Source organism: Ochotona curzoniae, unplaced genomic scaffold (genome assembly GCF_017591425.1).
Source record: "Ochotona curzoniae isolate NIBS_2020 unplaced genomic scaffold, NIBS_Ocur_1.0 scaffold_3223, whole genome shotgun sequence".
Classification (NCBI taxonomy): Eukaryota; Metazoa; Chordata; class Mammalia; order Lagomorpha; family Ochotonidae; genus Ochotona; species Ochotona curzoniae.
Window position 1 is genome coordinate 2,214,453 of NW_024467108.1, and position 18,875 is coordinate 2,233,327.

The following is an 18,875-nucleotide window of genomic DNA, read 5'->3' on the forward strand; positions in this document are numbered from 1 at the left end:
ATTCAGTTTTTGCAGATATTTTTAACAAAGAGAATTTCCTATTAAAAACATGGGTTCAGGCCTGGTGCAATAGCCTAGTGGCTGAATTCCTTTTCATTCATGCACCAGAATCCCATATGGTTTGTGTCTTGGCTGCTCCACTTCCTATCCAGCTCCTTGCTTGTGGCCTGGGAGAGCAATAGAGGACAGCCCAAGCCTTGGAACCCTGCACCCATCTGGGAGACGTTAAAAAAGCTCTTGGCTCCTGGCTTCAGATCAACTCAGCTCTGGCCATTGTGGCTACTTGAGGAGTGAACCAGCGAATAGAATATCTTTGTCTCTCCTCTCTATAAAATAAATAAATAAATTTTTCTAATAATAATAAATCTTTTTAAAATGGGTTCAAGTTTATAAATAGTCCTTGGAATGATTAGAACAGACCTCTTTATATAATAGACCATTCTTACTCATGTTAGTAAATTAACTTGGAGCAAAATTTAACTTGGATGCGTCTAGCAACTAAGAATTTTATGGTAAATAGTGTATAAATACTTCCTCACTAATTTTAATGGTTTTTCTTTAACCCATATTGAGCAAACTCTGTGAGACTTACACAGAATCCACAGTATTATGTAGGAACTCAAGACAAAAGAAAAAGGCTCTTCTGGCCAATCTGCCTGGAGTGGGCACAGGGCAGTTGGGGCATACTGTGTGCCCCGTCACCATCTGCTGAACATTCCCCAGAAAGGGGTCAGGCGGGGGTTTGGACCACTCGGATCATCTCCTTTTACTGTGGTGCCGCTCGGATCCTAGCATGGGTTTCCTCCCTCCCGGTGGAGGGTCTGCTGTGTTGCCCTGGGCCTCTGGCTGGGCATGAGGCAACTCCGTGAGTGAGTAGATTGTAGACTGAAATTCCACTCCTTGATGTTCAGCAACTGACAGCAGTGGAGTCCTCAACTTGGATCTCAGTGAGTGCAAGCCCCGGGCAGCTTTAAGGCCTGATCACCAGTCAGGGGGATGTAGGAACTGGGAGCAGCAGTGGGCCAGGGGGTCAAGGGGATGATCTGGCCTGGACTTTGTAGCTCACAGTGCTGGCTTCCTTAGGGCGGGTCATGGGCCATTTGAAAGCAGGTAGTAGACTGGACTTAGTTTTGTTAGGACTTGCCTTAAGCCCTGCCTTATGTGTTGCAGAGTGATCCAAAGCAGTTATGTCTAGGTCAGGCCTTATTGTCAGTACTGCTTCTCTTACAGGATCAAACCCGAAGACGCCATGGACTTTGGCATTTCTTTACTCTTCTATGGCCTTTACTATGGAGTTCTTGAGCGGGACTTTGCCGAAATGTGTGCTGACTACATGGCATCTACCATAGGGGTGAGTTCAGCTAGATGCTTTACAAACTTTTTTTTTTCATTTACTATAATTTTATATGAAGAGATAAGAGAATGGTCTTATGTTTGTTAGTTCACTCCCCAAAGTCAGGAGCAGAGAATTCAATCTGGTCTTTTGTGTAGCTGGGCAGGGCCCTAACTACTTTGGCCATTATCTGCTGTCTCCCAGAGTGTCCATCATCAGGAAGCTAGATGTCAGGCAAGCACTGTGATTTGAGATGTGGGCATCTCAAGCAGTAATTCTCCTGCTGTACCACATGCCTGTCCTGCCTGGGTTCATCATTCTGTCTCCTGTTCCCCTGCATTGTTTAGGCCAGTATGACTTGCATGATGGAAGAGAAAGGTACTGAAGGATGAGGTAAGCTAAATTGGATCCTTCAAGCTGTGGGTGGTACACTAAGGATTTCCACCTAAAACTGGAAAGCCAAATCTCAGACGATCCTTTGACTAAATTTTCAAATAGTTAAAGGAAAAAACTACTTTATTCGGTAGGACATTAACGTTCAGTAAATCCCTTTCTTCAATGCCTTTTTTATTGAGCCTTGATACATTGTTATGTGCTGGAATTATAAAAGTGTACAAAAATGAGCATTGTACTTTGTCAAATAGAATTTAGTTGCTAGTGGAAGTCATGAATATTAGAGTAATTAGCAGTCCTCCAAACCTGTGAAATTACAATGTTAATGAATACTGTAAAGGAGACATTCACGATCCTATGAACAAATATAGTAGTGACATTAGATCTAGTCTTAGGACTCAAAGATCGCTTCCCGAAAGGAGTGACTATTGAGCTGACTTGAACAAGGAGTAGGAGTTAAGTAACAAAACAAAAGCATGTACCACATAGAGAAAATTACATGTGGCAGAGCTGTGTGTGAGAGCAGCAGTGAACATAGTTTTGAGAAACTCAGGCTAGTGTGGTTGTACAACAGAGAGTGCTGTGAAAGTGCGAAAAAGTGGGCTGGGCTAGAAGAAAACCTTAGAGTTGAGTACCAGTAGCACTTCAAGTCTGAGGTGGAGATGGACTTTATCAGACTTCCATTTGCCAAGATCATTCTGACTGCTGAATGGAAGACAGATTGGAGCAAGGTCTGCAGGTTAGAGGGAACCTCTTGTGAGAGAGTTGTGGCCATCTGGACAACACACATCTGCTCGAGTTAAGGGAGAAATGGTAGCAAGGGAGAGAAGTGGACATTTTTGTTAAGTATTTTCATTGTGGCGTAGATGTAGTTTGATTCTGGTGACTAAATGAAAAAATACGAGGGAGATGTAGAGAACAAAGCTGATGTATCTCACTGGGCAGAGGCAGGTGAGAAAGTGGGGAAATGCTGCAGGCTTAGAATGGAGGAGTTACCACCCTGAGGAACTCAAGAAAGTGCTCCTGATTCTTTTTTTTTTTTTTTTCAAAATGGAAGTATATATTTGTTGTTTTTGCATGTAACATGTTCTCTTTAGAATTATCTGAATAATATATGCTTTCCCTCTCAGTATTTTCCCCCTTCGGCCCCCTTCTCCCAAATAACTACTGCAAGCAGGAATATTTTCATCAACTTGAGTAACTTCCATCATGTACAGTTTTTTTCTTTTTAAAGATTTATTTTTATTATTTTTTTATTGGAAAGGCAGATATACAGAGAGGAGAGACAGAGAGGAAGATCTTCCGTCTGATGATTCACTCTCTAAGTGAGCACAACAGCCGATGCTATGCCGATCTGAAGCCAGGAGCCTCTTCCAGGTCTCCCATGTGGGTGCAGGGTCCCAAAGCTTTGGGCCGTCCTCGACTGCTTTCCCGGGCCACAGGCAGGGAGCTGGAAGGGAAGGGGGGCTGCTGGGATAGAACTGGCACCCATATGGGATCTTGGGTGTGCAAAGCGAGGACCTTAACCACTTGCGCCACTGTGCTGGGCCCCATCATGTACGGTTTTAGGCTGTGCACTTTGTTTTGTTGCAATATCATGGGACTGTTTTTTATGTCTGTATTGGATGATCTTTCAGATTTCTTCTTTTTTTTTAATTGGAAAGGAAGATCTATAGAGAAAAGGAACTACAGAGAGAAAGATCTTTCATCCACTGGTTCACTCCCCAAGTGAGCAGATCCCAAGCCAGGAGCCAGAAGCCTCCAGGTCTCCCACATGGGTGCAGGATCGCAAGGCGTTGGGTCATTCTTTACTGCTTTCCCAGTAGAGCAGCTGTGACACGAACCAGCACCCATATGGGGCCCTGGCAGATGCAAGGCAAGAATTTTGCTATGAGGCTATCGTGCTGAGCCCAACCTTACTGATTTCTTGATTGTATTTGAATAACTGTTTGATGTTTTAGTTTCATTGCATTGTCTCTTCTCTGTCTGCGTATATTCTCTTCACCTAGTTCACTCCCCAGAAAAGATTTGTAGCCTGTAGGATTGTGATTGGTCACACTTAGCCACAGCTGTACACTGAGGTGGCTTTGGGGGCATAATCAGCTTTTCTGAGCCAGGCAACATTCTGTCCATTACCTGTCAGTGACGACTTTTTTTTTTTTTTTTTTCATTCTATTTTACAGGACTAGTTCTCTTAACGTTCCCAGGTTTTTCCTGGCTTTTTCTCAGTGTTATAGTCAGCAGCCACTTTTTCTTTAAAAAGTTGTATTTATTCATTTGAAAGGTAGGGATTTAGAGAGAGGGAGAGACAAGAGATCTTTCGTCTGTTGGTTCACTCCTCAGATAGCCAAAATGTCCAGAGCTGGACTGGGTCCAAAGCCGGGAGCCAAGAGCTTCTTCCAGATCTTCTATGTGGGTGTAGGGGCTCAAGCGCTTCAGCCTTCTTCCACAGTGTTCCCAGGCATATTCACAAGGAGCAGTCAGTACTCAAATTGGCTCTCATATGGGGGGCTAGTATTGCAGGCAGTGGCTTTACTCACTAAGCCACAGCACCAACCGCTCAGCTGCCACTTTGAGCGTTGGTTTTCTAGCCATTCAGCCTCCTTATTCTTTCCAGTAGGCACTGAGCTCAAGGTAGATGCATAAGTTAGCTTCTCCCCCAAGAGATGAAATTGTTGCATTGAACTTTGGCAGGTGCTTTGGTGATTAGAACTGATCCTGAAGAATGAGGATAATTCCCTAATAATGATAAATTCTAGCTTCACCAAGAGACTTGGGACAATTTCTTGTTGACATGGAGACCATCTCAGACTCCAACTGTTGGCTGCCATATTCACCTACTCTTCATGGGATCTGACCAGTTACGCTACCATGGCATGTTCTCCATGATGAGTCTTTAATGGCCTAGCCAAGGATAAATTAAGGATTGCTCACATTGAACTTCACTGATGGATTGAAGGTAATAGCAAGAAAATATACATCTGAGTACCTGAAAGGGGTAAATCTGGCCTCTAGAATGCCTGCTCTCTGGTGCTTCCAGTTGCCACGTTTTGTAGTTGTCTGCCTTTCTCTGAGTAACCAGTGCCATCTTAGCTGTACCCATCATCTGGATTACAGATCTAGAGAATGCTGCTGTGTCTGGAGCTTGTATTCCTGACCAAAATGTCTTATCTACCTGCCTCTAGCTTGGCTCTGCCTTCTGCGTCCCAGGCTCTTAGATGATGATCCACCTATTCTTTCATTTTCTTTAAGATTTTTGTTTTTTTAACTTGAAAGATTTACACACAGAGAAAGAGAGAGGTAGAGGCAGAAAGACAAAGAAAGAGGTCATCCATCTGCTGGCTCACTCCCCAAATGGCCACAGTAGCTGAGTCTCCCACTTGGATGCAGTGGCCCAACGACTTGTGCGTTCTTGTGCTGCTTTCCCAGATCATCAGCAGGGAGCTGGATGGGAAATGGAGCAGCCAGGTCTTGAATCAGTGCCTACATGGGATGCCAGCACTTCAGGGGAGGATTAGCTATTATGATGTTGTGTTGGCCCCACCACCTTTTTATTGTAAAGATTATGTATTTCAAAGTTACAGAGAGGGAGAGGCATCTTCCATCCACTGGTTCACTTCCCTGATCTCTAACAGCCAGTCCTGAGCCAGGCTGAAGCCAGAGTGGTTCATCCAGGTCTCCCATGTGCTTGGTTAGGGGTCCAAGTATTTGGGACATCTTCTGCTTTTTCTAGGCCCATTAGAGGGAACTGAATTGGAAGTGGAGCAGCCAGGCACCCAAATAGGATGGTGGCACTGCAGCCAGTAGCTTTACATGCTGTGTCACAGTGTTGGCCCCAAGAATCCACCTGATCTTTACGTAACTGATATTAAGAAAGGCTGCCCCTTTTAAAGGAGCTGTTTGCTTATCCTAGGTAGAGTTTCTTTGCTGAGTCTGACATTAAGCAAGCTGTGTGTTTCCCAGGCCCACATTTGGGGCAGGGAGGATGTCTTATGGACAGCTTGTGGTAGAACTGGGTGAATCACCAGGTCATTCATTGATTTTCTGCCACAACTGTCTCTGAGATTTAGCACATCACACACCCTTTGCTCAGGCTTGATGCCAACAGATCAGACCAAGCAGGGATATGGGTAAGGGCTGTCCCGCTGAGATAAAGGGATGGAGTGTGTTTCCTAGACAGTTGTTTCCAGCCCTGGGAATGCCAGGGCTCTCCGTACTGGAGTCCTTCGTGGGCCCCTGGATCACAGCAGACTGAATACGGGATCACCCCTGTCCTGAAGCAATCACCACGTGTTTATGCAGCACTTACTTCTGAACCATTCACACTGTACACAGTATAAGCAGCTGTAGATTCTGCCAATTTCAATACTGCCCACTTCTAGTAGCATTCCTAGTAGGTAACTATTAAATTGTGGTGGTGAGACATGTAACAGCATTTCCTTCTTACCCACATTTTCATTGTATAACTCAGTGGCATTAGGCACGTTCACATTGTCCAGCAGGCATCAATCACTATCATCCATTTCCAGAACTTTTTTCATCTTGGAACACTATAGTTTTTGGCCATTAGGCACCAAATCCCCATTCCCTCTTTCTCCTCACTACTGGCAGCCACCATTCTGCTCTCCATAAGTTTGACTACTGCAGGTTCCCTGTGTCCGAGGACTCACATAAAGGGAATGTCTTTTGATCCTCATTTCCCTTCAACAGAATATCCTCGGGGTTCATCCATATTGTAATACGTGTCACTGTTGCCTCCATTTTATTTTATTTTATTTTTAAATTTTTTTATTTTGGTAATTTTTACATAATTGATTAGGGCACAAAGAGTCAAGGGCTACAGGAAAGTGGGTAAGACCATTGTTTCCACATTAATATTTTTTTTTCTGTATCGGGGTAAAGGGAAAGATAAAGGGAAAAGTCCCACCCTCCTAGGTCCCCAATGTGAGGCACGTTCCGAGGGTCCTGCTCAAGCAGTTTTGATAGTTTAATAGTTCTGAATTGCTGCCAATCTCACCGTTCCAAACACAAGGAAATTTATTCAGAATCCACTGGCTAACATAGTCTCTTCATGATTGGGGTTCTGAGATCAGCAGTTCAGTTGGGGGGATTCTCAAAGAAACTTCATCTGAGGTGATCCCAGATCTGATTCTTGTGTGTGCTTGCCAGTACAGGGTCTGGCGCAGTCCATCGCCCCAATCAGCTTATGCACATGGTGGTGGTTGCAATTGCTGGGTCAATTCTGTTTCCATCCTTGTCTTCCACTTGAACCAGTGGGTGTTGTAGTCCAGCCCGATCTTGCCGACTTCATTCTCGGCCCTCCCGCAAACCCGTGGGAGCTGCAACTGAGTTGCGACAACACCCTAAAACCCCTGCCAGACCTGCCCCTACCCTGGTTCCCATGCTTGCCACTAAGTACCACAGACTTGTTCAGTCTGTCCCACAACCAATTTAGCTCTCATATATGTCAATGGGCATTGAAGCCTAGTTCAACCCAACCTGCCTTACTATCCAGCCCACACACATACTGGCGGGTGCATCTGTCTAGCCACCCCTGTCCCTGTCCTGGTTTTCATGCTGTCCAGTGGGAGTGGTAACCCAAGAGGGAGGTGCCCACTGTTTCCCTCCTGGCCCACTCCCACTCCTGGATTATGCACTCTCCAGGTGGTTCTGCAGTCTAACGTGACAGAATTAGCCCCCAGTGCCAGTGCAGCAAAGCATGCAAAGTTTCCTGTGAGAGGTCAGCTGTGACTCTGATTGCCATTCCTATACTTCTCAATTGATTTTTTTTTCATAAGCACATATAAGGATCTATTCCATTTGTTCAGTTGAAGACAGCTTGATGATCATGTGTCATGGTGAAGATCGCTTTTGGTCTACCCTGTTGGGAGTTCTGTGCCCCTCCTGGATGTTGTTTCCCAATTCTTTCTCCAGATTAGAGAAATATTTCCTTATTATTTCATTAAATACATTTTTAAACCCAGTTTCTCTTTCTATACCTTTTAGAACTCTCATAACTCTTATATTTGGCCTTTTAATGTGTCTCTTAATTCTTGAATGCTTTTTTAAGCTTGATTCAGTTCTGCTTCCAGCTTTTTCATTGTTTTTCCATTGTGGCAAGAAATACTTTCCAATTCTAAGATTCTTTTTTCTGCCTCCTTCATAAAGTCTCATATTGAAACTTTCCACTGAATTTTTAATTTTCTCTATTGCATCCTTCATTTTCAGTAATTTAGCTTTCATTTTGTTTCAGTGTTGCTCTTAACTATATGACACACTCCTTAAATTCCTTGAGCTCCTGTTTGTGCTTCTCATTGTTGATAAGTTGGTGGGGCTGATCTTGCCAGAACCTACTGGCCGTTAGGTCTGAGGGCCACTCGGACATGTTTTGAGTGATAAGATGCCAAAGTCACTGTTACTGTTGATGTCGGACCAGTGCAGTGCACTGAGCTCACTGAGGTCACCCCCAGCTCAGTACATGCACAGCTCACTGTTGTCCTTGCAGTCTCAAAACCTTTGTCACATTGTACAAAATGGCACGTTTTGTACATGGAGTTTTGTTGTTTTGTTTTAAGATTTATTTACTTTTTATTGGAAAGACAGATGTACAGAGAGAGGAGGAGAGACAGAGAGGGAGATCCTCCGTCCGATGGTTCACTTCCCAAGTGAGTGCAACAGCTGGAGCTGTGCCAATCAGAAGCCAGGAGCCAGGAGCCAAGAGCTCTTCCTGGTCTCCCATACGGGTGCAGAGTCCCAAGGCTCTGGGCTGTCCTCAACTGCCTTCCCAGGCCACAGGCAGGGAGCTGGATGGGAAGCAGAGCTGCCAGGACCAGAACTGGCAAGCACATGGAATCTTGGATTATGCAAGGTGAGGACCGGAACCACTACGGTATTGTGCTGGGCCCACTCATGGAGTTCTTGATCTATTGACTGTTAGGTCGGAGGGCTCCCCTGACCTATTTTGGGTGGAACTTGTAGCATGCCACATTGTTGCAATTCACTGAGCCAGAAATGAGTTCGCTGCCAGCTTAGTCTATGTGCAGTCCTATCCCATTGCCTTTGCCTTCCTACGTAAAATGGCGCCCTATTTGGCTCTAGTGGGGTCTGGGCTGTGCAATCCACCCTATTCTCTCACCACCGTTTTGGGATATACTACTCTGACTCTACTCCTGCTCAAATTAAACAAAGCAGCAGGACGGGCAGTTCTTTGTCTGGGTTCACCTCCAAAGTTCCTGGTGAACTCCCCTTCCCACCTGACTGCTGGTGGAGTTCCTGCTGCCGCTGCTGCAGTTCAGATCACTGCTTGCTGAGTGCCGCTGGGGTATCTGGTCACTACAGTACCACACTGTTGTCTCTGCTGCTTTCGCGTGTCTGTCAGACTCCAGATGTTCCGCTACCTCCCGTCTGCCCTCTCCTGTTTCCTGGAATGTGCCCTCTTTGCTTCACCCTGGCTAATATTTCTCCATCTGTTTAAATGTGTCCTTACCCTATTCCACCATCTTGATTCTGTCATAGTTTATCTTGAAACTGTTCCATCAAATGTGTCAAGGTCAGGAACCTCACCTCTGATTTGTCTCTTGGTCCCCAGCACACTTATCTCTTAAGTATGGTTTTCCCTGACCCCAGCCGTAGGCAGTAACCTACATTGCATTGTACCTAGGTAAATGTTACACTGCTGGGAGAAAGGAAGTTAATATGGTGGGCATCCTGGGCCTGGTTAGTGTGTTAACTATACCAGTGTACCAGCATAGTTGCCTATTTATTTATTGGAAGTTACGTGAGGAGGCAAATGGTGAGCAGATAGGGTCTGGGGAGCTGCGCACGAGTGTACATGGTCCCTGGGTAGGCAGGTTGGGGCCTGGACTGCCACAGCACATCACCACAGGACCAGGCTGGGGAATCTGTGCATTAGCGGGCATTGGAAGCTGTGGATTGCTCAGGGAAGTGGGTCTGGAGATGTATGGGAGGCAGGACTGCTGAGGGAGCAGAATGTGACAGGTGAGTGACTTCTGGGGGACTTCCCCCAGCCAGGCTATTGCACTTGCAGGTAGACAAGGGGGCTGAGATGAGGTGGTTTAGAGGAGGGCAACCAGAGTACCTTTTGAGGCCAAACCAATACATCCTGAACTGGATTAGTTGGTATTGACCATTGTCTACCAGCACACATGAAGGTTACAGCTGGGGGACCTGCCTGACAGGGCTTGACCACAGTAGCTAGCAGTGCGTGTCAGGGCAGTGGTGGATTATGTTAGGCTGGACCATGACACCAAGAGAACTGGATCTGCAAGCAGATTCTGTGGGAGTTAGTGGACTCACCCCTGTGTGACTACCATACCAGCTGGTTTCATCGAGGGCTTAGGGTAGTGATGGGCTGGTCCATGCTGTAGCACCCATAAGCGTACCCAAGAATTGGGTGTGGGGTGGGATGGGCAACAACATCCACCAGCACACTCAAAAGCCGACACTGGGAGGCAGACTATGCCAGGAAGGGTCTGCCACCAGCTGGCATGCATCAGATCTGGGTCTGGGAATGGGCCTGGTGGAGGAACTTGGGAACTTCTCTGGTGGATCGTAGCTCACACTGGTCAGTACATGACTCAGGGCTGGGTGTTGGTCAAGCTTGGCCAAGCTACTTCACTAGTTGGCAGGTAGGCAAGTGGGTAGGTGGGGGCGGGGGCTAGGAGCAGACCAGGCAGGGCCATGGGACTGTCATGAAAGGCAGGGATGAGGGGCAAGCTGGGCAAGGTTCAGCTGCAGCACCCACCAGCGAGTTAGCCAGGGAGTGGGCTGGACCAGCTCAGACTGTAGCATCTGATGGCAGAGGACAAGGTGGATGATCAGTCATGCCAGACAGGGTCAGAGCAGCCATTGGCACACGCAAGATCTCTGGTTAGAAGCAGTCTGGTTGGGGGCTAAGGGAACCCCATGCTGGGCTGTGAATCATACTGATGACCACGAGAGCCAGAATGCAGCTGGCAAACCAGGATGGATATGTCTACAGTATTCCTTGGCATGGTTGTGGACTGGGTCTGGGGTGTGCCAGACTGGGCTAGGCTCTAGCACCTACTCGGTCTCGGCACCCGCTGAACCATGTAAGAGCTAGGTTTGGGAGTAGACCAGGCAGGGCTGGGCTGTAGCACCCAACAATAAGAGCCAGAATGGGTATAGGCTGGTTGGGCAAGGCCACTGTGGGCCAAGACAAGCTGGGCCAAGAGCCCACCAGTGTTCGTGAGATCTCACACTGGGAAAGGTGACCTGATAGAGAAGAACTCCTCTGTCACGACACAGTCCCTAAAGGTAAGTGCAAGAACCAAGTCTGGGAGCAGCTCAGACCAAGCCAGGTTACAGTACCCACCGGCATATGTATGGCTCAGGTTTGGGGTGGGCCAGGCTGGGCTTAGTCACAGCACCCACTGACAGATGTGAGAACAAAGACAGGGAGGAAGACAAGCCAGGTTGAGCCAAAACAGTAGCCAGTTCACATTGGAGCTTGGACTTGGGGCTGGCTGGCTGGGCTAGGCTGCCCACCAGCATGAGCTGGAATTGAGGGCATGCCAGGCTGTGCCAAGCTGGTTAATGCTGAGGTTAGACAGGCCATTGACAGTCTGGGCCACAGCACCCACCAGCATACAGAAAGACTCAGGATGGGGGTAAATCCCAGTTGGGGAGCTGCAGTGACTCCCCTGCTGGGTCACTGCTCCTGCTGGTGAGCCTGACAGCTGGGACTGAGGGATGACCAGGCTGGGAAGGGCTGTAACACCCGTTGGCCTGCATGTGAGCTGGGTTAGAGGGGAGAGCCAGGCTGGGCTAAGACCATATCCACTGGTACATGCATGAGCTAGAGTAAGTGCAGGCTGGTTGGGCTTTGCCGCAGCGTTGGCTAGCAGGTGCTGAAACTAGGGGTAAGTCCTGTCAGGCTAGACCTTAGAATCAGCTGGAAAGTGCAAGAACCAGGACTGGGAGTGGGCTCAGTAAGGAAATTGTGGGCATCCTTCTGATGTGCTCTAGCTCCCACTGGTGAGCGTGATAACTAGGGCTGGGAGCAGGCCTGGCTTGAGAGGCGGTGGCACCCACCAGAATGAGTATGGGTTGGGTAGTGGGTTGGTTGTGCTGAGCTAGGCTCCAATGTTTGTTGATGAGTACAGAGCCAAATGGGATGTGGGACAGACTGGACCAATCTGCCGGAACTGGGGCCTCGTGGGCCTGCTGGGGGCTGTTGGGGGTCTCTTGAACTGTGCTGCAGTTCCTGCTGGTATTGTGAGGGCTAAGTGTGGTGGGCACAGTTGGGCTGGACCACAGCATCCACTGTTTTGCTTATGAGATGGGGCTGATGATAGAACTGACTGGGTAGCTGCAGCCACCACTGTGTGTGTAGGCTGATTTGGGTGATGGACTGAGCCAGATCCTGCTTTTACTGGCACATACAGAAGTTAGGGTTGAGTCACCTCTGGCAAGATTTCTTTGGGGGTCTCTGCCCAAACTGGATCACTGGACTCAGAACTCCAACCATGGTGAAAATTGTAGGATCTGTGATCTGATTATGGAGTGCATGTGTCAGAACTGGGTCTGCATGGTTGCTGAGCCCTGTGTGGTGATTGGCATCCCCATTGCTTGTAGAGAGCATGATGTAGAGTTCATTAAGTCCTGCAGAGGACGTGTACAATGGAGAGCAGAACAAATTGCACAGGTGTCCCAGTCAAGCTTTAATAGCAAGTGTATGGGTGAATTGAGACTCTAAGATGCACTATGTCGGCAAATAGACCTTGGAACAATTTCCTCAATCTTGGAGTAACAAAATCAGCAGCATCTCAGAACTTTGGAACTACATGCTGCACACCGGGGACCCAAGGTGATTTGGGTGGCCATCCCCCGTGTCCAGGTACTGATGCGGTTGGGCTGCTGGGGTGATTTCCTCCCCATCTCTCCCTACCTTACCCAGATACAAGAAGAAGAAAGGGTGTTAGAGGCAGTTATCCATTATCAAAAATAAAATGAATTATTTTTAAAAAATATAATGAAATGTAAATTTTCAAACATTATCAAAAATAAAATGAATTTTTTTTTTTTAATTGGAAAGGCGGATATACAGAGAGGAGAGACAGAGAGGAAGATCTTCCGTCCGATGATTCACTCCCCAAGTGAGCACAACGGTCGATGCTATGCCGATCAGAAGCCAGGAGCCTCTTCCGGGTCTCCCACGCAGGTGCAGGGTCCCAAAGCTTTGGGCCGTCCTCGACTGCTTTCCTAGGCCACAAGCAGGGAGCTGGATGGGAAGTGGGGCTGCTGGGATTAGAACCGGCACCCATATGGGATCCCGGGCGTGCAAGGCGAGGACCTTAACCACTTGCGCCACCACGCTGGGCCCAAAATGAATTATTTTTTAAAAAGAATGGTTTGCGCTGAAGAGATGTTTGTAGTTAATTCCTATTAACAAGGTCAGAATTGTGGTACAGCAGGCTAATCTACTGCCTATGGCATTGGCTTCCCATATGAGTTCAAGTCCTGGTTTTTCCACTTCTGATCCAGTCCCCTACTAGTGTGCCTGGAAAGCAACAGGAGATGGCCCAAATATTGGGCCCCTGCAACCCATGTGGGATGGGTTTTCTTGGCTTCTGACTTGCTTCATCCTGGTCCAGTCCTGACTCTTGCAGCCAGTTGGGAGTGAAGTAGCAGATGGAAGTATAACACATTTTCATTTTCTTTCTCTCTTTCTGTAACTCTGTCTTTCAAATGAATAAGCAAACCTGTGTTGTGGTTAGTATTCCTAGAAATGAAACCATGGGGTTTTATAACTGTAATAATAAGCATTCTCAATTCCTTTTTACTATTCTGCTTTACTCTGAGTGAGGAATACTTCTTAGTTTTGTCTCAGAGAAATCTGTAATCTGAACTAAAATAGCTCTTGAGTCAGGAGGGTGTTGAATGGCATCTGTTTTTTCCAGCTGGCCTTGGTGCGATCATAGCCTTGTGATGGCTGGTCACTCTGGTTTGCATTTACATTGAGTCACGTTGACGTGCGGTGTAGAAAGGATTGTGAAACAGCTTGTTGGCTGGGGCCTCTTCTTCCAGAGTTACCGGCAGGCAGTGTGGTGATACTTCGGGGACCTCATACAGTCTGTTTCCTGAGTGCGTTGTCATTCCCTGGATTTACTTCTTGGGTCTTCGGAGGCCCAAATAATGCCAGGACAGGATCAGGTGCCTATCCACCTTGACAACCTGAAGAAAGATCTCAGAATTTGGGTTCAGACAGACCTGTTTGTAATCCTAGTTCCCTTGTAGTTAGCTGTGTACTTTACTTCTCTACCCTCTACTTGGCTTTTTCCATTTACCATTTAGACATTCTTTCTGTTAAAAAGTAATCCTTTCTTTGGTCACCTTTCTCCTTTACCCATTTTCTGTCCTGTCTTTCAGCTTTCCTTCACTCCTAGCCCTTTCTTCTGAGATAGCTTTGCCTCGCTTCCCCAGCAGTTCTGGGGGACTTCTCTTTAGCACGGTGAATGCAGCCATTGCTTTCTGCTACAAAAGCCGTTCTCTCTCTCCCCCTTGTTCTCCCCTTGCTCTACTGCACTACTTTCTCTGGCCTCCCCTTGCTAACTTTCCCTCCCTTTGAATGTTACTGTTGCCCTAATCTTAGACTTGAGCCGTCTTCCTGTCTGCTGTTGTCTGGGTGATCTTTAATTCCAGAGCTGCCTCCTCCACCTGGCTGGCATGGCCAGTATTTCCACTCCTTTGTTTTTGTTAATGCAAAATTTACCCATGCCATGATTTTAACATAGGTCTCCATCATCTCCTGTGTGTTTTTTGTTTTTAATTTTTGTGCATTTATTTGAAAGTTACAGAGAGAGAGAGACCAATTTTTCATCTGCTGATTCACTCTCCAAATGGCCACAACAGCCAGGGTTGATCCAGAATGAAGCCAGGATCCAGAAGCTTCTTCTGGGTCTCCCACATGGGTGGTAGGGGTCCAAGGACTTGTTCAATATTTTTCTTATTTTTTTTAAAGATTTATTTTTATTATTTTTTTATTGGAAAGGCGGATATACAGAGAGGAGAGACAGAGAGGAAGATCTTCCGTCCGATGAGTCACTCCCCAAGTGAGCGCAACGGCCGATGCTATGCCAATCCGAAGCCAGGATCCAGGAACTTCTTCCCAGTCTCCCACACAAGTGCAGGGTCCCAAAGCTTTGGGCCATCCTCAACTACTTTCCCAGGCCACAAGCAGGGAGCTGGATGGGAAGTGGAGCTGCCGGGATTAGAAACGGCGCCCATATGGGATCCTGGCGCGTTCAAGGCGAGGACTTTAACCACTAGGCCAGGCTGCCAGGCCCTCAATGTGTTCCTTAGGTCATAAACAGGGAGCTGAATTAGAAATGGATCAGCCAGGAATTGAACTGCTGGCCATGTGCGCTGCTGCTGTTGCAGGAAGCGGTTTAACACACTATTTTACAGCATCGTCCCTCAGGTCTTAATGCACTGGAGCGATCTCCTCGTGGACTGTGTTCTTGTTGGCTTTATCCCTAGTTTGTTCATACACGGGACAGAGTGAGGGCTGGCACTATGGCTTAACAGGCCATTTAGACACCAATTCATGTCCCAGCTGCTTCACTTCCAATCCAGCTCTTTTTTTATGGCCTGGAAAAGCAGTGGAGAATGGCCCAAGCCCTTGGGCTGCTGTACCCACACAGGAGACCCAGAAGAGGCTCCTGGCTCCTCGCTTCACCTCAGCTATGGCTGTTGTTGCCATTTTGGGAATAAATCAGTGATGAAAGATCCTCTCTCTTCTGTCCTCTCTGTAAATTTACCTTTCAAATTTTAAAATATATGGGCAATAAACAAAAGACAGAGTAGGCAGAGTGATCTTTCAAAAATTTGAATATGATTATGTTCCATCCTTCTAATATCTGTAACTGTTTTCTGTTTTAACATCAATCCTGTCTGGCTATTGTCTCCATGAGGGCAGAGGTAGGTCCTCTGTGCTTTTCCAACATCGCATCCCAGGAACCTTGCTCATGACTGGTGCCCAGTATATTTTAGTGGAAGGGAGGAAGGGTTTGGTGCTTTGATTCAGGTTGCTGGAGAGTACCTAACAGAACTCCCCAGAGGCCTGTCTGATCCTGACCCGCCACAGGGTCCCCTGAACCCTCTCCACTGTGGGTTCAGCTGTTGAAATTAAGTTGAAATCTGCCTCCCTGGACTTCACCCAACTCCAAGTCAGTGCTGTTTGATAAGGCTCTTCCTGTGTAGTTCCGAAAACCTTGGGAATGCTGGGCCTTCCTGACTTGACAGGCCTCCTGGTGACCTTGTTGAAGTAGCCTGTGGGATTTGACCCTTTCTGCCCTTTGCCACATTCGTCTTGAGGGGAAAACACCAGAAACCAGGGAGCTTGCAGGTTTTCCTGAATTTCCCTCCAGCTGCTGTTGGGTGGTTCTGGCTCCCCTCGCTCCTACCTCCATGGTCTCCGTGCCGACTGAGTGGGGCTGAACTCGGGAAGAACCGAGGTAGAGCTGTTTGTCAGGCCCTGACCCGTCTGTGAAGCTGGAGGATCCTGTGCCTGTGCTGCCAGTGGCTCCGGGTCCAAGGCTGTGGCCATATTCCCGTGCTGCGCACGGTGCAGCTGCTCATTGCCTTGGATCTTTTCTCTCTCTTCAGTTGACAGGCCTGGAAGTTGTTAAGGTAGAACACATGAGAGAGGCTGTTGTTCACCCTCAGACTTGTGGTGATCATCCTCTTTTCCCTCGAGGAGTCTCAGCTTCCAAGCTTAGAGGGTGCTGGTGTGACTTATGTGGAGTGGACAAGTCCATCACTAGCTACCAAGGCGCCCTGTCGCTCTGATTCTAGGCATCCTTTCCAGTTGCCTTTTACATCCTGGATAACCAGTCAGAGCTTTGGAGAAACCAGCTCTCAGCGGGTGAGGGGCTGATCCTCCTGAAGCTTCCAGCAGATGTTGATGGAGTACTTCAGCCAGCAAGTGCAGTGGTGGTGAACTTAAGTAGGAATCATGGGGTCTGAGTTCTGGTCTCATCATTTTTCTTTCCTTTTCTGGGTGTTGGTTTCCCTAGTGATTGTGACTAAGTTCATTTTGAGCCACGTGTGGGACTTTTTAGTAGGGTGCCGTGTGGGAAGAAAGAAAGCTGTCTCATGCAGTTTGGTCACAGTCTGGCATCTCTGCCCTTGAGGACTTTGCGGGGACTTTGATGGCCCAGCAAGGCCGTTCCTGAGGAGGGCAGCTGAGAGTGCGCAGCTGGTCTGACCGGCAGCTCCGCAGATGCCATCTGCCTGCCCTGACTACCCCAGCATCCTTCTCACTCCCGGTCCCAGTGCCCGTGTGGCCTCGCTCTTCCCCCCACCCCCATTATTAACCCTCACTTGTGTTAACATTCCTAAGGCATGCTTTGTCTCTGTTCAGACTATTAACCTGGAAATGATGAGGGGAGAGGGAGAGCTGTGCCAACCCAAATTAAGAAAATATAAAAAACTGGGATAATCTGCCTCACAGGTATAGATAAAATTGCAATAACAGGAGCCAGTGTTGTGGTATACAGGACATGATGCCTCCTGTCATGTTGGCATTCCTTTGGGTGCTGGTTCGATTTCCAGCTGCTCTACTTCCCACCCATCTCCTTGCTAATGCATCAGGAGAGGCAGTGGAGGTTTGTGCCCATGAACGCACTTGTGAGACCTGAATGAAGCTCTTGGTTCCAGGCTTCAGCCTGACCCAACCCCAGGTATTGCAGCCATTTCTTCCAGAGGGATGGATGATCTTTCTCTCTGTATATCTTTCTCTCTCTCTGTCTCCATTTTTCTCTGTTCCAGAAATTGGTTGCAGAAGAGTATAATTTGACTTGACTATTCTAAAATGGTCAATTTTATGCCATGTGTGTTTTGAAAAAATATTTTAAAAGTCAGTGCTACAAAATTTGAACGAATGAATTTTTAAAATCTTTTTTCCTTGAAGGTTAAAATGTTGTGTAGCTGCTTAACAATTAACTATAAGTTAACTATGGATTCTTTTTAGGACACAAAATTGATTATCCATTGATTAGCAAACTAATATTTAAGAGCAATATATATTCATTAAGGAAAATTTAAGTACAGAAAAGTAAGCAAAATATTTATTACTTTAGAGGCAGATTATTATAGAGAGGTCTTCCAGCCACTGGTTCACTTCCCAAATGTCACAATGCTCAGAGCTGAGCTGATCTAAAGCCAGGAGCTTCTTCAGGTCTCCAGTCTGGGTGAAGGGGAGAAGGACTTGAACCATCCTCTGCTGCTTTCCCAGACCATAAGAGAGCTGGTTCAAAAGTGGAGAAGCTAGAATGCATACCAGTGCCCATATGGTATCCCAGCCATTGCAGGTGGAGGATTAACTTGCCATGCCACCATGCCAGCCCAAAACAATCATTTATAATCTTGCTACCGGAACACCACCAGTGTACACCTCCTGATCCATTTCCTTGGGGTCGATTAGGATATCTTTTTGTATATGACACAATCATATTGTGTGTCCGGTTTTCACTTTGTCCATCAGTGTGTACTATGATCTTTTTAGATATTCTTATTGCTAGACATTTTTGCTTATTTCTACTTCCTTTTTAGAAAAAACATTTGTTTATTTAAAAAGCAGAGTTATATAAGGATGAGATAGAGAATAAGATCTTCCACCTGCTAATTCACTCCCCACATAGCTGTAATGGCCAGAGCTGTGCCTGTCTGGGGCCAGGAGACAGGAGTTTCTTCTGGGTCTCCTTTCTGTGTACTGTGGCCGAAGTATTAGGGACATCTCTTGCTGCAGTGAAAGTGGAACAGCCAGAACTTGAACCCATGTTTGTGCGGGATACAAGTGCTGCAGGCGGCAGCTTCACGTGCTGTGCCACAGCACCAGCCCTTGTTCTTTTTTAAAATGTTTTTACAGGGCTGGGTGCAGTAACCTAGTGGCTAAAGTCCTTGCCTTGCACACACCAGGATCCCATATGAGTACCGGTTCTAATCCTGGTGACTCCGCTTCGCATCCAGCTCCCTGCTTGTGGTCTGGGAAAGCAGTTGAGGATAGCACAAAAACTTGGGACCCCAAATAATAAAAATAAATGTCTTATTTATTTTTATTACAAAGTCAGATATACAGAGAGGAGGAGAGACAGAGAAGAAGATC

General features: G+C 47.0%; 1 protein-coding gene across 2 annotated transcripts in view; it reads left to right on the top strand.

The window, feature by feature from the left end:
- Positions 1–18,875, top strand: part of RNF121 (ring finger protein 121) — a 70,184-nt gene that overhangs the window by 47,049 nt on the left and 4,260 nt on the right. For both annotated transcript variants that reach the window (XM_040964254.1, XM_040964255.1), the window contains one exon: positions 1,231–1,351. In XM_040964254.1, coding sequence (XP_040820188.1) covers positions 1,231–1,351 — 121 coding nt within the window. The remainder of the gene's footprint in view (positions 1–1,230; positions 1,352–18,875) is intronic.